General features: G+C 36.2%; 2 protein-coding genes across 2 annotated transcripts; one reads left to right on the top strand and one right to left on the bottom strand.

Moving 5' to 3' along the window:
• Positions 1 to 2,098: 2,098 nt before the first annotated feature.
• LOC117339583 lies at positions 2,099 to 5,538 on the bottom strand. Its single transcript, XM_033901267.1, has 4 exons — positions 5,278 to 5,538; positions 4,527 to 4,694; positions 3,764 to 3,883; positions 2,099 to 3,137 (listed from the first exon to the last, which is right to left on the bottom strand). The coding sequence occupies exons 1-4, from the start codon at positions 5,386 to 5,388 to the stop codon at positions 3,111 to 3,113; spliced, it is 426 nt and encodes a 141-aa protein (XP_033757158.1). The 5' UTR covers positions 5,389 to 5,538; the 3' UTR covers positions 2,099 to 3,110.
• A 420-nt stretch (positions 5,539 to 5,958) lies between these two features.
• Positions 5,959 to 14,802, top strand: LOC117339995 (palmitoyltransferase ZDHHC16B-like). The gene is made up of 9 exons (XM_033901734.1): positions 5,959 to 6,008; positions 7,415 to 7,834; positions 8,491 to 8,682; positions 8,976 to 9,087; positions 9,597 to 9,730; positions 10,313 to 10,384; positions 11,556 to 11,774; positions 12,592 to 12,668; positions 13,368 to 14,802. Exons 2-9 carry the CDS (start codon positions 7,640 to 7,642, stop codon positions 13,474 to 13,476), a joined length of 1,110 nt encoding a protein of 369 aa, XP_033757625.1. The 5' UTR covers positions 5,959 to 6,008; positions 7,415 to 7,639; the 3' UTR covers positions 13,477 to 14,802.
• Positions 14,803 to 21,215: the final 6,413 nt, after the last annotated feature.

The following is a 21,215-nucleotide window of genomic DNA, read 5'->3' as shown; positions in this document are numbered from 1 at the left end:
CCATAACGTCCACATACAGAACACAAGCGATATAATCTCAAGCCATTTGAAAAGTATGGGATTTTTTCTTCAATATAGACCCAGTTAAAATTAATATGTAACACCGTAGGACAAACCCACGTGCATTACACAACGAGGAACTTGTTCATGAGGACATATTTTTATATTTTGAATATGTTAACGGCCATTCGGTATAGAAGACATTACCATCTCTCCCATCATCCGAAGGTGTTGACTAAGGGTGTTTATTTTATGAAGACATAGGGTGGACATCTCATTAGTTAATGCTGATACATTTTAACAAATCGCCTTAAAGAATTTTGAGTTCTGACCGAGCCCTTACTGTCGTCTCTTATAAAACTAATGTGATGTAGATTTTGATAAAATTAAAATATAAATTATATACCATTAGGCGTGGTAGAACTCTGCCTTCAATAAAATGTGCATGTAAATTTAAAAAATGGATATTTTTCTTTAACTTAAAGCATAATTAGAATAATTTTTTTGGTTTGTACTGCCGATGTTTAAACATGATTTAAAAAGTTATTTAAAGTTTTATATTGAAGGAAAGTGTGGGAAATTTAATCTAACAAGATATTTACAAGATATCCCAGAGTGATCTTGGCGCCCACCATAGAATGAGCTTTATTGATCCAATGAAAGACTAAATTGGCCTCTTCCTCTTAATTATTTGAAACAAGGGGAATCTACATATGAAGTCAAATAACGATCTAAGACCTTCCGTTAATTTTTATTTCCAGAACCATTTGGAGTTTGATACAATATCCTTCCAGTTCTCCAGAAATATGGATAGCTAACTTCATATGTCAAAATAGGCATAATAAGGTACTGCATTTAGACTGCATTTAGAGACTGGAGTGTTCAATCTAAGAAGCAAAAGGAGGACCAAAATCAGTTAAAAATTTGTGGAATTGGACCATACATTCCCTGTTGAGGTACATGTAGAAGGGCCATAGACTATCAAACTTCATTAAAAGCTACAAACTAATACAAGGCATTTATTGTATATTTTATTGACATATATTTTGTAAAATTTTCACAAAAAAGTTAAAAAACTGAATTAAAACTATTTGAGATCTAAAGAAAAAACATCAATATAAACATATTTCTCAAAACATACACAAAGATATTAACTCTAAGTGTACTTTTGTCAACAAAACAGTATATTACTGTACATTTACTTACTAATACATACGTACACAAGTATACCTGTACACACCTATACATCTACTAACAAAGTATATACAGCATTATTTCAGCTGTATAAGAAAATACGACAGGATTTAAATGCAATTTAAATGATACACATTCTCTCATACTGGATTTACCAAGATAATCTATTTTGTCACCAGTTTGGAACAAAAAATCTAAAATATCCATCCTTTCAATGAAGACAGTTCAAATTTCATCTAGTTAGAAAACATGTTTTTTTATTGTGAGAGAAAAAAAATAATACCCCCCCCCCCCCCCCCCCCTCCCCCCAATCTACTCTGTACAATATAGCATCGTCTCTCATTCGCCTGGTGTTGGTCTAAGGGAAGCAACTCGTCATATCGTGTTGATCTAATAAGGAAGATAAGGAGTTTCTGATGTCTGACTCTTATCGAGTTAACAAATACTTTGGAAATAACACAAAATACCTTCATGATATTTTTAGTGAGAAGGTTTTAATCCTACTTGCAATTTTTGAAAAGTTCCAAAATGTTTTGAAACAAATTATACATCCAGAAAAATAAAATGCTGCACTCTGTCAGTTAGAAATATGTTAGCATAGTACAGAATAACACATTTGTAGGGAATGGAGGGAAAACTGAAGGGGGTGTACAAATGGGACGAGTAAAGGGTTTTTATACCGTGCTATATTTGATGAAGCAATGTCAGTTTCTAGGTGGGTAAGGGTGACATGTTTGACATACAAATATATGTTTCAGAGAAGACATTGGGACCAGGATCTATCTGGATTAAAGGCAGGAATCACGATAAGACATGTCAAACTTAACTAGTTGTGGAGTAGAGTCTAGTTAATCTCCCAGTGATCTAGTCATACTAGACAGTGTTACTGGCCTTTTTTATGTCCGTCCCAAGTTAACAATGCAGACACCATATAAAGATAAATATCTCATGTTCTGGAAAAATTGTCTATGTTTTGGTTTGACAGTTATGACATGAGAATAGTGTCAACATGATCACTGTTAAAACATGTTCGTGAAAGTTGTAGTGGTCAAGTTAACTCATTCACCCCTGAAGTGTCATAATGAACTATTCCAATGTTTGAATTGGAAGAGTTCAAATGTGTCTTTAGTGGTGAATGAGTTAAACATATGGAGGGAGAGTATGACTATATCATATAGAAATATGCCGCTTACAGTAAAGAGAATGTTATTATACAAAAATTAAAATAATCAAAAAATGCAGTAAAAGTAAAATGTAAATAAAAATAAAAATTTACATATTTCTATCACTCCTCACCTGCCCATCCTCAAGTTTTAAATGTAAATGTTTTTTTTTTAATCCTGTATGTTTACAGATGAATTTTCATTCATGAGACACCAATGAACTGTCATAGCATGCAACACTTGCAATCTTAATATATTCTCAAAAATGAATGATCAATATAAAAATGTCTACTGATATATTGCATAGACATCAACAACAATTTTCATCAACTTTCATTGTCAGTTAAATTACACCAAAATTAAAAAAAATATCAAGTCATTCAACAAAATTGTGAAAATTTGTTATTTTCCTAAAAACACCATTTTTAATCTGAAAAATTAGACAGGGCTTGATATTTGCATGGTCAAAAGTTGATTTCTTTCCAAACCCCAGATCCAAAAAGGGAAACAAACAAAACAAAAAGGTTGGTTTATATAATTAGCCAATAATCAAATTCAATGGTAGAGTGAAAGCTATGCATTGTGAAGCCTTTTATCAATTAAAAATTTAGTGTTAAATAATCAAAGCAAATTGTACACAAACTGCTAACATGACGGCCCTGATAGAAAAAGATAAGTTCTTCATCATCCGGTGTTTTTTCCTCCTGAATATGTAGTACCATGGCACTATTGTGTACATCCTTCTGTCAACTGTCAGTGAAATATGTGTTGAAAATGACCCTGAACAAAAAATAAATGTATGTTAAAAACAGTAATACAATGGAATGTAGATATGTGTATTACAAACATTTTTATAAAGAAAGATGTGCTTGATTCCCGTCCCAGATAAAACACCTGTGATCTCAGTATATGATGTATAGGTGTACAAGTCATTAACAGGAACTAAATACAATACTTATTTTGTAGCAGAACTGGACTAGGCTGACCACCAGTGACCAGGTAGGTCAGGGCATCCAGTAGACCCTTGAGAGTATGGTTTTGACTCTCCAAAATCAGATTTGACTCTTGAGTTTGAAGAAGCATGTCTATGTGACATAATGTTTTGACCCTTCATTTTTTCTGAGAAAACGTGATTTGACTTCTGAAATTACTAAAAGTCAAGGGTCAACTGGATGCCCTGTAAGTCAGAGTGTCTGTCTAGAGTTTGGCGGTCGTTGGTTTGAACCATGGTCTAGTCATTCCCCCTCTTAATTGTTCCCTACACCCAGCTCAGGAAAAAATAACCCTACCTGCAGGTAGTAAAATTCTTTATGAGAAATTTGAAATATTTGTATAGAACTGGTTGAAAGAAATATTAATACTGTAGAAAGTCCTGTGGAAGAAGAGAACGCATTAGAAATCCTTACCCCTTGACCTGCCTCACAGCGTGCACACCTTGCAGTCTTTTGCCTGTTGCTCTCACAAATACTGTTGTTGTTGTTGTTGTTAAGATTATTATTTACATAATGCTGATCATCAGAACTTATCTGTAATTTAGAAAAATATCAGAGTAAAATTTCACATATGATTGAAGTACCAAGCACAGATGACAAACAAAGTGATGGGTCAGAAAGGCTTCAGACCTTTAGTATAGACCTCAACGACAGGTAACTATATACCAATGGATAGTGATGGGTCAGAAAGGCCTTGGACTTAAAGTATAGACCTTAATTATTTTATGGGTCAGAAAGGCCTCAGACCTTTAGTATAGATCTAGACCTCAACGACAGGTTACTGTACCAATATAGATAGTGATGGGTCAGAAAGGCCTCAGACCGTAAGTATAGACCTCTGTGATAGGTAAACAGAACCAATAAGCTTTAAATTAAATACAGCAATCATAATATCATGCCCATTTTCGTTTCCTTCTTGGATATTTGATTTCTTATTGTTTTCACTTTACAGAAATACCTTCAATAACTGCAACAGGAACCCGATTCTTTTCATTATTAAAACCCTTGGTTCACTATAAATTTTTGTTATTTGTTATCTACATATCTTGATATCTAAGATCTATATCATTTAAAGACTCCTTTTCAAAGGAAAAGTATACTGTATCCTTTTTATGTGAAAGTGTAAGTATCATATAATTATTGAACACCCCTGGCAAGAGAAGATGGTATTATATACCTCCATTGAACAGTCATCTGTAGTTTGTCCATGAATAAGTGGTGATGCTGAAGGTTGATTTACAGACATCTTGGTGTGACTTGTTTGCATTGAGTTGAACATTTCTTCCCGGATTGTTGTTAGGCGTACTTGGTTTGTACTGTCCTGGTTACCAGTGCAGACTCTTTTCTGTCAGATTTAAATATTTAAATCATGGTTATGTCAAACAGAAATAATCTCATAAACTGAAAGTAGGAATTCTGATTAAGTCTTTGTTTTTTTAAAACTTTTGAATCAAATATCATAACAAATAGTTAGAACAGTTTCATGATCATGATGGGTAAAACAACCCACTTAAGTATAATATACAACCTAACTTAAAACTTAGTAACACAAATGACGAAGGATGACAACTTTTTGACTCGTGCCCTGACCGGGCCTCGAACTCACGATCTACGGCACCCAATCGCCTAGCCAGAAATACCCGCAGCCTATAAACCGCTGCGCCACATCGGCGTTCTTAAATATTTGGCGGTTTCCCCTACCTGGTGTACCCATGACATATTGTTATACAGAGGGACACCCACACGCGTAAATGTTCATTGCACGTTATATATTACAGTAGGCCTATATCAGAAATGGGTCGGATGCAGGCAAAATATATAACAGGACTGTAAAAAAAGATATCGGGGATAGAATGGCACTTTTGGTGTTTTAATATAGTAAACATATAGTCATAGATATATAGACTATAGTATTGATACCATCATACCGGTAAAAAATATTGTGAATCCGCCAAGATACGGTGTTGAACATTTGCAGTTTGGTGACAGATCTCCTGATTCATGAATGGATATTTCCTTTTTCCCGGAGACGCAAACATGATGATAAATATTGGTGACTGTAATATGAATGACCGACGTGTTTTGAATGCTTTTAAGCATAACTTTGAGAACTATTCAGAACATCTTAGGATATGTTTTACGAAAACACCTGTTCAATGTTTATATCTTATTTGGCGCGGAAATCAATCATAAGCATGCGCGAAATGATATTATAACTACAAATTAGGTTTCCGGAAATAACTATTTTCGGATCTGAAATTTACTATTCAAGAAATTTTCATCGATTTCATCAAACTAGCGGCTAGAAATACTAAGAAATCGTTATATGAAATAAATCAACCATGGATTAACATCTCTGATAGTACGTAACGGTGTTATTGTACATTTTTGTAAATAATATTGTTTCCCCTACAAATCATTGTATTTCTAAAATGTCTGTATGCATTGCCATATCAGGGCAAAAATAATTTAAAAAATGATGGGAAAAAAAAGATTTCGAAATGTAGTCGATAAATTTAGATTTCAGCCGATAGAAAAAAATCTAGTACTCTGGCCCGATTAGACTTTTGGGCCTCGTCCGTAGGTTGGCTTTGCTATTATATTTAAGTGTGTACTTCCGGAAATGGATCTTACTTGCATATTCCATATACTTTAAATGGTAAGTTTTTAAGTGTACATTTAATTCCATCTCTTTCCGCGAAAACATGTATTACTTTTGGGATTATACGTGCATGATTGTTGTTAATAGATCACGATATACTTATGTCACTGGTTCTTTTTATGTGGCCAATAGACATAATCATTACACACGTGTGAACATCACGTGTGGACTCATCACTGTACTAGAAACAATATAGGATAGTCGTTTCGGTACCTAACTAGGCTTATACAATACACTATTCTAATTTCTATCAGATACCTCGTCATGGAGTAGGTCAATTACATGTTCTATGTATTAGCAATAGGTTGTGATGTTAGTAGTCTTTCCATATACTCAGAGACCTATAGTATATAGGTCTCTGATATACTGTATACTGTAGCTTGAAAATATGTCATTGACATTTCTGGGCCCGCTTCCTCTGGAAGCGCTTTAGTTTTCCTCCGCTTACCATTCAATATTCCATGATATGTATTCCATGATGGATCTTACGAGTGAGATATAGGCAGTTTCCTTACAGTTTTGGTTGCAGTGCCATAGATTTCGTCTTAGGATGCCTAATGTTGAGTTTGTTTTCCTGGACACGTTATTTGTATGATAGCAATATATGCTGTTTTACTTACATATAGTTACTTATTTATAAGGAAGGAGACCTGGGCTATATAACTCATTGCACACCAGATGTATATCACATTGTAAACATTGTAATATCAATTGATGTGGACATAGAGGCTTACAGCCTGCGTCCATTATTTATCGTATTAAATCGTATTAAATATATATATAGCAAGCTAGTGAAAATTATCCTGCTTGTGCCAGGCTTCTAACACATCCTTCCACTAGCTAGGCTAATGGGAAATTCCTGCTAATGCGATTTAGTAATATAAGGTGACCTTATACCCTCTACTTTCACACTACATGTATATGACTTATAGTTACTTTATACTAAGTAGTTGTTTTTCAGTATAGGAATTATGATTCCTCTTCACCAGATTCTGTTTCAGGATATTCCGATAATAGATATTTCTGTCACTTCCTATTCTGCTGTTTATAATAAAAGCCTTAGTTGTAATATAGCTCTTGATCTTTACATATACTAAGCCTGTCCAGACGGTTCTTGAATTATAACATTGCAACAGAAAAACATTTGACTCTGGGATTTGACTACATTTAAGAGTCTTTAAAAGTATTAAATGCTTTTCCACTAAAACAATAGCTATACTGCTACACATGATTTACCATCTGTTCTAGATAAAAATAGTACAGATCGATATACAATTGTACATGTGTGCAATGTACAAAATGTATGTATGTCAGTCTGTATATTTGTAGAATAAACAGAAAAATAAATACCTTAATTGTCTGTAGCATTAAAAAACAACTCATTCTAGTATTTTATATTGCAGATTATGAAGACTAAATATAGATAGGAAACAAGGATAGCTCGGGATGATGACGTGCATCAACATTTATCATTCAGCAGAATCATTATGATCAGCGCCACCATTTATCGAGATGATGTATACTTAACAGCTCAACATCAATTACGGGGTTAATCTGTAGGCACTGAACTGTACTAGAACAGCAGAGCTCAAATACTCTATATTTCAGGATATCCAACAAATTGAGGCATGGCCAGAATTCAATGGAAAATCCGTGAACTTCCATGGAGACTCAAAATGATCATGGGCACATTCATTTCCTGGATAAAGCTTCTCCATATGACACTGTATTACAACCACTTTACATCGTTTTCAGTAGCTCTGGAAACTTCTCTAGAACCTGTATTCTGGTTTGTGGATAAATTTGCCAAATATTTAGGACCAGTAAGTATTGTTTTAATGTATTGAAATATATAAACAATGAATTTATAATGGACTGCACAATGTTCTTAGATTTTAGAAACATGTACTACTGGTAGTCAGTCTAATTGGTTTTCACTTACAGATCAATATTAAAAATGCTGTGTTTATGAACATTTTAATGTTTATATGATTATTTTCTGTAACTAGAAATATTAATCTAAATTTATTGGGTGGTAATTATATATACAATATAATTGATAGCTGAGATTACTATTTTATCTAACCAAAGGTATGTACAATGTATATACATTGTAGTTTCTTTATGTGGCAGTGGCCGAGTGGTTAAGGTGTCCCAACAAATTATCACTAGCCCTCCACCTCTGGGTTGCAAGTTCGAAACCTATGTGGGGCAGTTGCCAGGTACTGACCGTAGGCCCGTGGTTTTTCTCCGGGTACTCCACCTTTCCTCCACCTCCAAAACCTGGCACATCCTAAATGACCCTGGCTGTTAATAGGACATTAAACAAAAACAAGCAAGCAGCTTCTTTATTTATCTTAAACTTGAATTGCAGAACTTATTTTGATACTATAAACGTAACCAGGACTCTGGGGATATTTCAAATAAGATATTCATGACAATCAGTATATAAACCCATCTTGATTATTGTGTGTTTCAGATTTTTATGACAATGGTGATATTCCTGACAACATCTGTGGTGGCAATATTTTATACATGTTTGCTTCCTCATGTGTATGCCCAGAGTACGAGCCGCACCATTTTCCACCTGGTGTTCGGTCACTGGCTGCTGATCAACATTGTCTTTAACTACATCATGGCTGCTTTCACAAACCCCGGAACTCCTCCAATAGTTAGTTTAAAGTGATCATTCTATAGTAAACAAATTTCACGTACATTTATTGCTTATGAGGTTTATCGCAGAATATAATGTTTTGAGTTACATCAATTTAAAAGTACATGTACATTGTATGAGTATCATGCTTCATATGGTAAATATATGCATTGGCACTATATCATTAAATGTAAACTACACATACACATTGTACATTAATTATAATTCACTTGATCTAGGGTTCACAGATACAATTTACCTTTTGTTGATAATTGACATTTGTTACAATTGTATATTCTGTTTTTCCAAAGGAAATTCCTGAGACAGTTTCTATATGCAGGAAATGCATTGCTCCCAAACCTCCACGGACACATCACTGCAGCGTTTGTGATAAGTGTATACTCAAGATGGATCATCATTGTCGTATCCTTAACAATGGCCAGTATGGGAGGCTCAGCAGACACATTGGATTTTTTTTTTAAATTTTGAACTTTGAGATGGCTATGTTGCTGTGATATAGTGGTATATACATCTCGTATTATGATGTATTTATTTATTATTATTTGAAGTTCCTAGATCCACATATTCCTGATGTGCCATTAAGTGTTGAATCCTAAGAAGACTTGTTTAATTTAGAAGGGACAGTTATATACAAATGTATATCTTTCATCTTAACTACCATTTTTAGGGGTAGAATTCCATCAGAAAATTACCAGTGTTAATGATGAGACTGACAAGTTTTCAATTCATTAATTATCATTTTTACTGTAGTTCTTTAATCAGATATAAAACATATTTGTTAAAAAAAGGCCATCTGGAATACCTGAAATCTCTGTGAAACTACGAATATTCTATACATTTTGAAGTTTAATTTTTAATTCCCCCCAAAGTAACAGTTGTATTGTAAGTTATTTCCTTAATCCTCACGTCAGCCTGGCTGAACAATTGTGTTGGATTTTACACACATCGTTTCTTCTTCCTCTTCTGTTGTTACATGTTCTGTGGGGCGCTTTACGTCTGTTTCACTGGATACGATGTGTTTACTGAACACTTCTATGGTAAAACGGTGAGTATATATAATCATGTAAATACAGGTGACTGGATATATGGACACAGATTACATAATTTTATGATTACGTAAATGTGTGTTGAAGAGTTTATTGGATGAACATATTATTTGTAAACAGAAATTATTAAGGTTATTCCATTGTACAAACCTTGTATATTTTCACATAAAAGAATATGTGTAATTTCTTGTAAAGATCTTATGAGTGATATATCAATAATGTCATCAAACATATTTGATCTGCACAATGCAATGGTAGATGGATGAATTGCTAAATTGATAACATGCATATTTCTTCTGTTTAAATGTAAACCTCTGACATTGAGGTTGGCTTGGGATGGGGGTTGGATTGTCATATAACTCAAGACATGGGCTTATTTTTGGATAAATAAAGTGTATAGAGAAGATATAATGACAGTACATTACAGCTAAGGAAATGTACATTTTTTAGCAAATTATATGCATTTTCATCGCATTAGAATTGAAAGTAATTATATATCTATATGACATTACATTACTTTTCATAGAAGTAGTATAACAAAAAAAATGTTGAAATTTAAAATAATATTTTCTATTTTCCAGCCCTATCCATTCCCAGCTGTGCTGTACCCTTTGAACTTAGCCTATGATGTCATTAACAAAACATTAACATCAGTAAGTACTGTCTAAGTTTTATACATACATATTGACAGAAAACTGACTAAATAGACATTGATAATAATTCTTGATTTTTTTTTGTGATCACATATATAAGGCATCATTATTCTGGCTTCATTAACAAAAGATTAAGATTTATAGTCACATTTATTTATTTTTACTAAGAATTGTAAAAATTGTATTGATATATTTCCATTACATTTTGTAACAAACCTTTAGGTGTCCTTGTGTTTTTATGTATTTTTTTACCACGATACATAAGGCTTAGGACCAGTGAGAAATCCATGTGGTTACTGGGAGTTATCCCTCTTGATCCACCTCGTCACAAGAAGTTTTTTTAAACGATTACACTAAGAGATGTTTATAAACAAGGGGTTACAAGACCATTGAAAACTTTAATAGCAGTTTTCCTCAAGGTTGTTGATCAATGTCTCACAATACTTTCTCGTAATCTTAATTTCTTTTTTTTAAGTATTGTGACTAAGAATTCAAAATACATTTAAGAAATTAAGTTTTTGTTGATGTTGTTCATAGATTGTAATCATTACTATTATTGCTTCATAGTTAAATTGTGAATATTAGTGTTCCCATTCAGTTTGAAAATATCTTCTTGCTTTATAATAATATGTTTATATGTATAATTTAATAATTCTGAATTTATATATAAACATAATTTCTGCACACATAAAAAAAGTCAAGATTATGAAAGTTGTTACATGCTGTATATACCTTTGTATTTCATACATGAATACAAGTTTGAATCACAAGGGCTTGGCACAAATTTCCAACCCACGGTACTTATATACATGTATATGCACTAGATACTATATATATATATAACTTAGCAACACAAATGACGAAGGAAGACAACTTTTTGACTCGTGCCCTGACCGGGCCTCGAACTCACGATCTACGGCACCCAATCGCCTAGCCAGAAATACCCGCAGCCTATACCGCTGCGCCACATCGGCGTTCTAAAAAGAACGTTTCAATGGCGCAGTGATGGTCGGCCCGATACACTGACATGATCATTGTGGAAGTCGTCTATAAGATGATATGAATACCTGGATCGCATATATATATATATATATAGACTGGAGATTGGGAATTCCTGTCAAGTCCCTGTGGGTTGAATGATAAGGGTATATGTGTTTTCATAATTTTGTAGACAACTCCAATGGCTCACAGTAACTATAACCTAGAGGTCACCCATGAGCGTCAGAACTACCACTTGGCGGTCATCTTTGAATTTCTGGTGTGTTCTGCTGTGGCTATAGCAATCCTCGGACTCATCCTGTGGCATTTCCGGATGATAAGTCGTGGGGAAACCAACATAGAGATACATATCAACAAGAAAGAAAGAGAGCGGCTCAAAAAGCAAGGAATTGTAAGTTATATTTCTGTCTATAAGATCAAACATACATTTTGTATTTTGGTTAAAGTCGTATGATAATTTTGGTACTAGGGTATTGGGTAATTTATTTAAAGATGCTATATCATTCACAGTGTCTAAGCTGTTTCTCACAAAAAAATGTATAAAACAACACCCATTGTATAGAACCAAAAATGTATATCTAATTAACACGCAAAAATAAAGAATAACAGTAACACCTAATAATGATAGGTTTTAAGACCAAAAGTTACCCTCAAGATATAAAGGCGGAGAATGATGGAATTTTCACTTTAAATTCAAAAGAAAAATAGAAGAGCAGGCAGAATTTTCACTTTAGATTTAAAAGAAAAATAGAAGAGCAGGCTTTCACAGAGAGGTAAAAACTTCAAAAAATAAATTTTTGGCATGATATGAAAATAAACAATATGGTGCTCTTGTTTTTATTTGATTATAATTACTTTTTGTCAGAGCTGTGGAATTTTTAATTTAAAGTTTTGATTTTGGTTTTCAATTTCCATGTCAACCATCATATATTTTTGGTTTGGATCTCCAGATGTTTTGATCAAAATCGACAAAACTCATAACGCAAAATCCTTTCTGTTGCTGACCTGATATTTATTACTAGTGATTGAAAATTCATGAGTAAAGAAGGACAACATCAGTGTTACTTTTGATTGCTAACCGACTACGTAAGGCATATTGAAGTACATATTGTTATTGCCATACTGTAAAGACAAAGTACTAGTTTTTTTATTTACAAATTGAAAATGTATTAATTTATCTCTTTATTATTTTGTCCATTTTCTCACAGGCATTTAGAAATCCATATGATTTTGGTTTTGTTGAAAATTGGAGGATTTTCTTTGGAATAGAAAAAGGAACAGGCAGGTATGTAGCATGTGTAATAACTACCAGTTTATAGTTTGACTGATGGTTTTATCTTCTAATACTTCTTTAATTTCATTGTATGCAGACTCTTTCAATTTCTGTCCTGCCAATAGATACTGTAAATTATATGTTCCCCTCCCCCATGGGCCTGAGGGGCTGGGCAAAAAGGGGTCAAATTGACTGAAATTTTAGAAAATCTTCTCAAGACCAAAATAAGATAGAATCAATTACTCTTCATAGATAGAAGGGTCTTCAGGTGTTTTACCAAATTTGTGAATTTCATGACCCAAGGTCTTGTTTTGAGTATCATTTATTGATTTGGCTTTGGAAATAATTCAAATTTTGTTAGAATTATCAGTATGGGGGTGGCAGTGTGATGGTATTCCAAAATTAAATGGTTCTGACTGACCCCCACGGGCTGAGGGGTGAAACCAAGATATGGTCACATTGACTGAATTAGAATTAGAATTAGGCCGGTGGGCCTCTTGTTCATGTAAAACTACATGTACTTAGTTTAGACTTTAGAATTAACAGATTTAGTTTAAAAAAATAGAATTCTTAGAATTTATGAAAAACTGCCAGAGTTTTAGTTAAGAGTTTTTAAAATTCATTTAAAATTAAAATTTCAGTTAAGATTGGTTAGGAATTTGTGTGAAACTACCAGATTTTAGTTAAGAAATTCCTTTCTTTTTCACACAGGTCCTTTGTGAGACATATACTTTTCCCCTCCAGTCATCAACCGACAGGTGATGGCTTGACATGGCCCCACGAGATTTACCGGGGTGACCGGGTCCTCCAACTTTTATGACATAAACTTGACTGAGGCTTCCTTCACATTCATTATGTTTACCAAGATTAACAGCAATCATCACTCTGTAATTTAGTCGGTTATCCATTGATTTGTTCTGCTCAAATACATGACCTAAAATTTTAAAAGTTAAAGAAACAATCTCTGCATTATCTCTGGTCTTTACAGCACGTTTGCATTAAAAATCTTAAATGTTTTCCAGCCAGTTTATTTATAATTTTGGGCCATTTATGAATTAAGAGGAAATAATAAAAAAAAAAAAAAGATTCAGCATATGGGAGAAAGTAACAGGATTACTGTTTTTAGGTTTCTATAAATAATAATTGTATGAAATTTTCCTAACAAAATAATGTTTCTTTAGAATAACTTGACATTTAGTTAGATAGCAGACTTGAAAGATTACTTATCCTAGGTGATGATTGCATCGTTTGGTTTGAGTGGAATATGTGGGATGCCCTCAGTCAGTTTATAATTATTTATTGAGAGTGTGTATGGGTTTGTTAAGGACCAAGATATAATTGATTATATGTATTTGATATGAAATGTTGTGAAATCATTTGTGTCCATGTGTTAGTGAAAAATAAATGTCTTTCTATTGAACATTATTTACATGACATTTGAAATACTTAAAATTTACATTAAATGTGAAATGCTTTACAGATGAAAATTGTACATCACCTCACCATTTTTCTATAAATGTTATGTTATCCTTTGACCTTAGCACTACAGAGTTGATAGGGAGTTGGTCTGCTTAAAAAGACTTATAGAATCTTTCTCTACCTTGAGAGTGAGAAATCTCCAACCTGTGGGGAGATCATCTTGGCTGTTTAAGGTTAGACAATCAGGGATGTTACCTCGAGGGTTAGATACTCGCTCTGTCATGCCTTAATGTAGGGGATGATTTTCTCCCATGAGACTATTTTTGATTTAAGAAGTGCCATTGTATTGTTGCCAGCACATATTATCTGTCATACAATAAGGTGTTACAGAAATCATAAGTTAGGGTTTGACAGAGAAATCACATGTTAGGGGGTTAAAGAAATCATACGTTAGTGGCTGACAGAGAAATCACACATATGGGTTTGACAGAGAAATCACATGTTAGGGGCTGACAGAGAAATCACACGTATGGGTTTGACAGAGAAATCGCATGTTAGGGGACGAAAGAGAAATCACATGTAAGGGGGCGACGGAGAAATCGCATGTTAGGGGGTAACAGAGATTTCGCATGTTAGGGGGCGACAGAGAAATCACATGTTAGGAGGTGACAGAGAAATCACATGTTAGGGGGTGACAGAGAAATCACACATTAGGCGGTGACAGAGAAATCACATGTTAGGGGGTGACAGAGAAATCACACGTTAGGCGGTGACAGAGAAATCACACGTTAGGAGGTGACAGAGAAATCACACGTATTGGTTTGACAGAGAAATCACATGTTAGGGGGTGACAGAGAAATCACATGTTAGGGGGTGACAGAGAAATCACACGTTAGGGGTGACAGAGAAATCACATGTTAGTGGCTGACAGAGAAATCACACATATGGGTTTGACAGAGAAATCACACGTTAGGGGGTGACAGAGAAATCACATGTTAGGGTTTGACAGAGAAATCACATGTTAGGGTTTGACAGAGAAATCACATGTTAGGGGGTGACAGAGAAATCACATGTTAGGGTTTGACTGAGAAATCACAGGTTAGGGGCGACAGAGAAATCACATGTTAGGGGCTGACAGAGAAATCACACGTATGGGTTTGACAGAGAAATCGCATGTTAGGGGACGACAGAGAAATCACATGTAAGGGGGCGACAGAGAAATCTCCTGTCACATGTTAGGAGGTGACAGAGAAATCACACGTTAGGAGGTGACAGAGAAATCATATGTTAGGAGGTGACAGAGAAATCACATGTTAGGGGGTGACAGAGAAATCACATGTTAGGGGTGACAGAGAAATCTCATGTTAGAGGCGACAGAGAAATCACATGTTGGGGGGTGGGGGGAGGGGCAGAAAAATCACGTGTTAGGGGGTGACCAAGAAATCACACGTATTGGTTTGACAGAATAATCACATGTTCTGGTTTGACAGAGAAATCACACGTTAGGGTTTGACAGAGAAAATCACACGTTAGGGTTTGACAGAGAAATCACACGTTATGGTTTGACAGAGAAATCACATGTTTGGGGGGGGGGGGGGGGGGGGACAGAGAAATCACATGTTAGGGGGGGTGACAGAGAAATCACATGTTAGGGTTTGACAGAGAAATCACACGTTAGGGGGTGACAGAGAAATCACATGTTAGGGGGTGACAGAGAAATCACACGTTAGGGGGCGACAGAGAAATCACATGTTAGGGGGTGACAGAGAAATCTCATGTTAGGGTTTGACAGATTAACCACATGTTAGGGGGTGATAGGGACATCACATGTTAGTGTTAAAAGTTTGACAGGGAAATCACATCCTTACTATATATACTGGGTTGACAGAGAAATCACAGGTTTTATTAGTAATTCAGTAAATTTGGTGATATTTCCAAGATACTTTCGTACACTAGTTGTTTAGGTTTTAGACAGGTACAATTTAATTCAGCTAGGGAAATATGAATTCAACAAGGTAATATGAAACAATATCATCTTCCTAAAACCTTAACAGCAAATGTATCATACTGTAGAACCTATTCTAAATAAAAAGTAATAAAAATCAAATAACCAACATAATAGTTTTATTCAACAAAACAATTATTAATTAACGCCTGTATTTTATAGAAAGTTATAGAACATTATATAACTTGTGCATGAATTTACATGACTTGTGCATGAGTTTATATGACTTGTGCGTGAGTTTAGATAGCCTGTGCGTGAGTTTATATAACTTGTGCGTGAGTTTATATAACTTGTGCGTGAGTTTATATAACTTGTGCGTGAGTTTAAATAACCTGTGCGTGAGTTTATATAACTTGTGCGTGAGTTTATATAACTTGTGCGCGAGTTTAAATAACTTGTGCATGACATTGTATTACCCATGAAGAATCAGAATGTAGAAAATCAAAGCTGATTGTTTGGCCAAAAATATTAAAACATATTAGACCTAATCGACAGCTAATTATACCTTTTTGCAAGAAGTTGTTTAGAGAGTGCGGGTTGGCACCACTTGCATTTCTCGACATGTACAGGGGCATTCTCAGTTTTGAAGGCATTGGAATTGGGTAAACTGTTGAAAGCTTGTATTGGAGTAATAGAGAACTATCCAGGTACCAGGTACTATATATTTTAATGTTGTGTCAGATATACCTTTTATTCACAAATCAATGCATTCCTTAGTTGAGATATGTATAATTTTATTGTCTTTTTCAAGTAGTGTTGTACAAATTGCCAGTTTAGGCTATTGCATGTAGGATGTAAAATTGTGTCCTCAATGCGTGAATTGTAACAGGTGATTAAGTTGAAATTTGAATCTCTTCTCTCTTAAATTTAAGTTCTTGCTAATTTTTCCCTTGACACGTCATCAATTTCAGTCGTTGATTCAGAGCAGGCGCCCTTTATGGAATATGTTCTGTCCCCAGACGTATAAAATTAATCAAAATGTCATTACCATTCCCCGCATGTCTCTCGGCAATGACAGGTTTAGTTTGGTGTTGATTAACATCCAATTAACACAGTAAGGTCATTCAAGGACGGTGTCCACGAATGGTGAGTCCACTGACTCACCACTTTACCGACAATCGCCGAACCAGATTTTACAATCAACTTTAAACTGCACGTTAAACAACTACCAATTTCATGGAAGGAGGTTTACCTCGGCGATGGGACAGGACTCATTGCAATTACGTATCTTTCTCACAGAGGCGAACGCTCAGCTGAAGGCCAAAAATGTGAGGCAATGTCAAGGGAGACGGGAAATAACGCATTGTTTCCGTAAAAGATGAGAAACAAATATATATGAGCTGTCTCCTACAAATCGTGCAATGGGGAAGTAGGTACACTTTTAAGCCCTACCTGGCAGAGACGTACATAACTTGTCTCCAGGTATATGGATCTATCATTGAGGGGCAGTGCAATAGAAGGAACATACAAGGATACAAATGTATCGAGTGATTATCTCACTAAGAACTTAAGCAAATAGTTTCACTTACCTGAAGGTAGGAGATTTTCTTATAATGATAAAAAAAAAAATAATAAAAAAAAAATGATAGATCGAGGTGAAGTATGAACTATGTAACTGTTATCACATTCCTATTAGTAAAAATATGACTGGCTGGTAAGATGTTTAGCAGTTCATTAATGGTGAAGTGGCGGTAGAAATATTCTTATTAATCTTATCATTGAGATATTACAAGATTACGTCTTCATGGTCGATGAATAAAAAAATCCAAACTTGATTTACCAGAACAGGTGATACTATACATTCCACTTTCTGAAGTTACTGATTATTAATTTGAAAAAAAATGAATAATAAAAATGAGATGGAGAACGTGTGATTGTTGATGTGTATGTTGATAATTATCAGGGAAAGAGAAATGCCATTTGTATCAATATTTACTGTGTACCTAAATGTCATTGTAATATTGAAATAAATATATATTTGTATAATTGGTGACTAATGTTCTGTTTGCAACTACATATAATTTGTGTATGGGTATAGGAGAGGTTTAAGTTAGAAATGTATCGTTACAACATGTATATCAATATGATACTGGATACACATACAAAATCCGTGTAGGAGCAAGGAAAGAATATGTCTGATGGGTTTTTTATTTCTCTGATGTCTTGTGTTAAAAGAGACTGAGACAGAATACCTCTGACTACGTCTATCTGCACCTAGATCATAGTGGACGACTAAATTTTCTTCTTTGTCTCCTATAGACATTGAATTGTCCAAACTTTATCTGTTGCCTATATTGCAACTCTCGGAATCTTTGTCTTTTCCTTTCTTTCTTTTCCTGTCTTTTTTATTTGCTTTTTACTTTCCTTCTGAAATGACCCTAGATGTTGTGAACACTATAGATCCTAATGAAACAATCATGTATGAACGATACTACTTAACCAGGAAGACTTCACGACAGGTAATATAGCTGGTGTAGTTGAAGGCAGTCGTTATAGAAATATAACAACAAGGAATTAAGCCGTCTCAGCAAATTTATTTTTGAAGCCAAAAAGATAAGAGCTGTATTTCTATAACTCGTATTTCATCTTGCTGTTCGACATCTTCATTACATGTATGTATTGTGTGTAATATGTACTGATCGGGGCAAGGTCTACAGTCAATAAATTGAATTGACACAGGAATTATTCTACCACTACACAGTATATTCATTATTCACAACATAAGGTATCTACTGCGTTAAGGTGATATTTATTTGTGTATGATATCTCGGTGGTAGCCTCTGCTGGCCGGCCCTGGATGGATATCTCAGTGGTAGCCTCTGCTGGCCGGCCCTGGATGGATATCTCGGTGGTAACCTCTGCTGGCCGGTCCTGGATACCAGGGGATATCTCAGTAGTAGCCTCTGCTGGCCGGCCCTGGATATCTCAGTAGTAGCCTATGCTGGCCGGCCCTGGATGGATATCTCGGTGGTAGCCTCTGCTGGCCGGCCCTGGATGGATATCTCAGTAGTAGCCTCTGCTGGCCGGCCCTGGATATCTCAGTGGTAACCTCTGCTGGCCGGCCCTGGATGGATATCTCAGTAGTAGCCTCTGCTGGCCGGCCCTGGATACCAGGGAATATCTCAGTGGTAGCCTCTGCTGGTCGGCCCTGGATATCTCAGTAGTAGCCTCTGCTGGCCGGCCCTGGATGGATATCTCGGTGGTAACCTCTGCTGGCCGGCCCTGGATATCTCAGTAGTAGCCTCTGCTGGCCGGCCCTGGATATCTCAGTGGTAACCTGTGCTGGCCGGCCCTGGATGGATATCTCGGTGGTAGCCTCTGCTGGCCGGCCCTGGATATCTCAGTGGTAACCTCTGCTGGCCGGCCCTGGATGGATATCTCGGTGGTAGCCTCTGCTGGCCGGCCCTTGATATCTCAGTAGTAGCCTATCCTGGCCGGCCCTGGATGGATATCTCGGTGGTAGCCTCTGCTGGTCGGCCCTGGATATCTCAGTAGTAGCCTCTGCTGGCCGGCCCTGGATATCTCAGTGGTAACCTCTGCTGGCCGGCCCTGGATGGATATCTCGGTAGTAGCCTCTGCTGGCCGGCCCTGGATACCAGGGAATATCTCAGTGGTAGCCTCTGCTGGTCGGCCCTGGATATCTCAGAAGTAGCCTCTGCTGGCCGGCCCTGGATATCTCAGTGGTAACCTCTGCTGGCCGGCCCTGGATATCTCGGTGGTAACCTCTGCTGGCCGGCCCTGGATGGATATATCGGTAGTAGCCTCTGCTGGCCGGCCCTGGATGGATATCTCGGTGGTAGCCTCTGCTGGCCGGCCCTGGATGGATATCTCGGTGGTAGCCTCTCCTGGCCGGCCCTGGATATCTCAGTAGTAGCCTCTGCTGGCCGGCCCTGGATATCTCAGTGGTAGCCTCTGCTGGTCGGCCCTGGATATCTCAGTAGTAGCCTCTGGTGGTCGGCCCTGGATATCTCGGTAGTAGCCTCTGCTGGTCGGCCCTGGATATCTCAGTGGTAGCCTCTGCTGGTCGGCCCTGGATATCTCAGTAGTAGCCTCTGGTGGTCGGCCCTGGATATCTCAGTGGTAACCTCTGGTGGTCGGCCCTGGATATCTCGGTGGTAGCCTCTGCTGGCCGGCCCTGGATATCTCGGTGGTAGCCTCTGGTGGTCGGCCCTGGATATCTCGGTGGTAGCCTCTGGTGGTCGGCCCTGGATATCTCAGTGGTAGCCTCTGGTGGTCGGCCCTGGATATCTCGGTGGTAGCCTCTGGTAGCCGGCCCTGGATGCCAAGTTTATTTTCCTAACATTAACTGCATTACATTCAGATTATATCGGTATACACTTACATTATTTTGATAAGTATAAAAAAAATAGATTGATGATTGTATTATTATATTTGAGGGGGGTCCAGAAATTTAATGGTAATGCGCGTAATCACGATTTCAGATGTCGAGTACTAACGTTAACAACATAAGGTTTCGAGATATCCGGGGTGGTTATGTTTTATGATCGACTCTATTGTCTCATTTGAAAAGATTTTATATCCTTGTGATATGAAGCAAGACGTGTTCGATACCGCTGTCACCAACTAAGTTATTATTTTGAGACTTTGACTTAACCCGGATTTGACTTACCTGTGTATAACGGGTGTCGTTGATGGAGTAGAAAACGCTTGCCGTTCTTTTTGTTTTTTTTTTTGTAAATAATTTTCCCTGGTTTGATCGATTTTGATTTGAAATTAATTTTCTTTTTTTTTTGTATATAGGTTGACTGAAACGTTTACTTATCTTATCGTCTTATCGAAATTTTACACCCTCACACCACTCATTCTGTCATTTATGGTAATGTTCATCCTCGATCCTAGTTGAAAATCGTTATAGCTTGGTAAATCAGCAATGTTGTTTAGTGGATAGGTAATATTGGTCACGGACGGATTTCTTCAAAGCACTATATGTCCATGTTTATGTGTCTTATATACGGAAAACATTAATTCTGTAGCGTCATCAACTTTTAAAGATGGCGATGGTATAACTGGAAACATAACAGAGACAATGAAAACAAAATATTTTACTAGTACAGCACGAACTTATACACATATGCTTAAACAGTCATGCAGAGGAGCTATCAAGTGTATTTTAT

Source organism: Pecten maximus, chromosome 12 (assembly GCF_902652985.1).
Source record: "Pecten maximus chromosome 12, xPecMax1.1, whole genome shotgun sequence".
Classification (NCBI taxonomy): Eukaryota; Metazoa; Mollusca; class Bivalvia; order Pectinida; family Pectinidae; genus Pecten; species Pecten maximus.
The sequence above is the reverse complement of the archived record's forward strand: the minus strand, read 5'-3'. Positions and strand labels throughout refer to the sequence as shown.

Coding starts and splice junctions, on each gene's coding strand:
- LOC117339995 (XM_033901734.1), top strand. CDS start 7,640: ATGGCCAGAATTCAATGGAAAATCCGTGAACTTCCATGGAGACTCAAA. Junction 7,835..8,490: donor TTGCCAAATATTTAGGACCA/GTAAGTATTGTT, acceptor TGTGTGTTTCAG/ATTTTTATGACAATGGTGAT. Junction 9,731..10,312: donor AACACTTCTATGGTAAAACG/GTGAGTATATAT, acceptor TCTATTTTCCAG/CCCTATCCATTCCCAGCTGT.
- LOC117339583 (XM_033901267.1), bottom strand. CDS start 5,388: ATGTTTGCGTCTCCGGGAAAAAGGAAATATCCATTCATGAATCAGGAG. Junction 4,695..5,277: donor ATTCACAATATTTTTTACCG/GTATGATGGTAT, acceptor TAAATCTGACAG/AAAAGAGTCTGCACTGGTAA. Junction 3,138..3,763: donor GCTGTGAGGCAGGTCAAGGG/GTAAGGATTTCT, acceptor TTTTTTGTTCAG/GGTCATTTTCAACACATATT.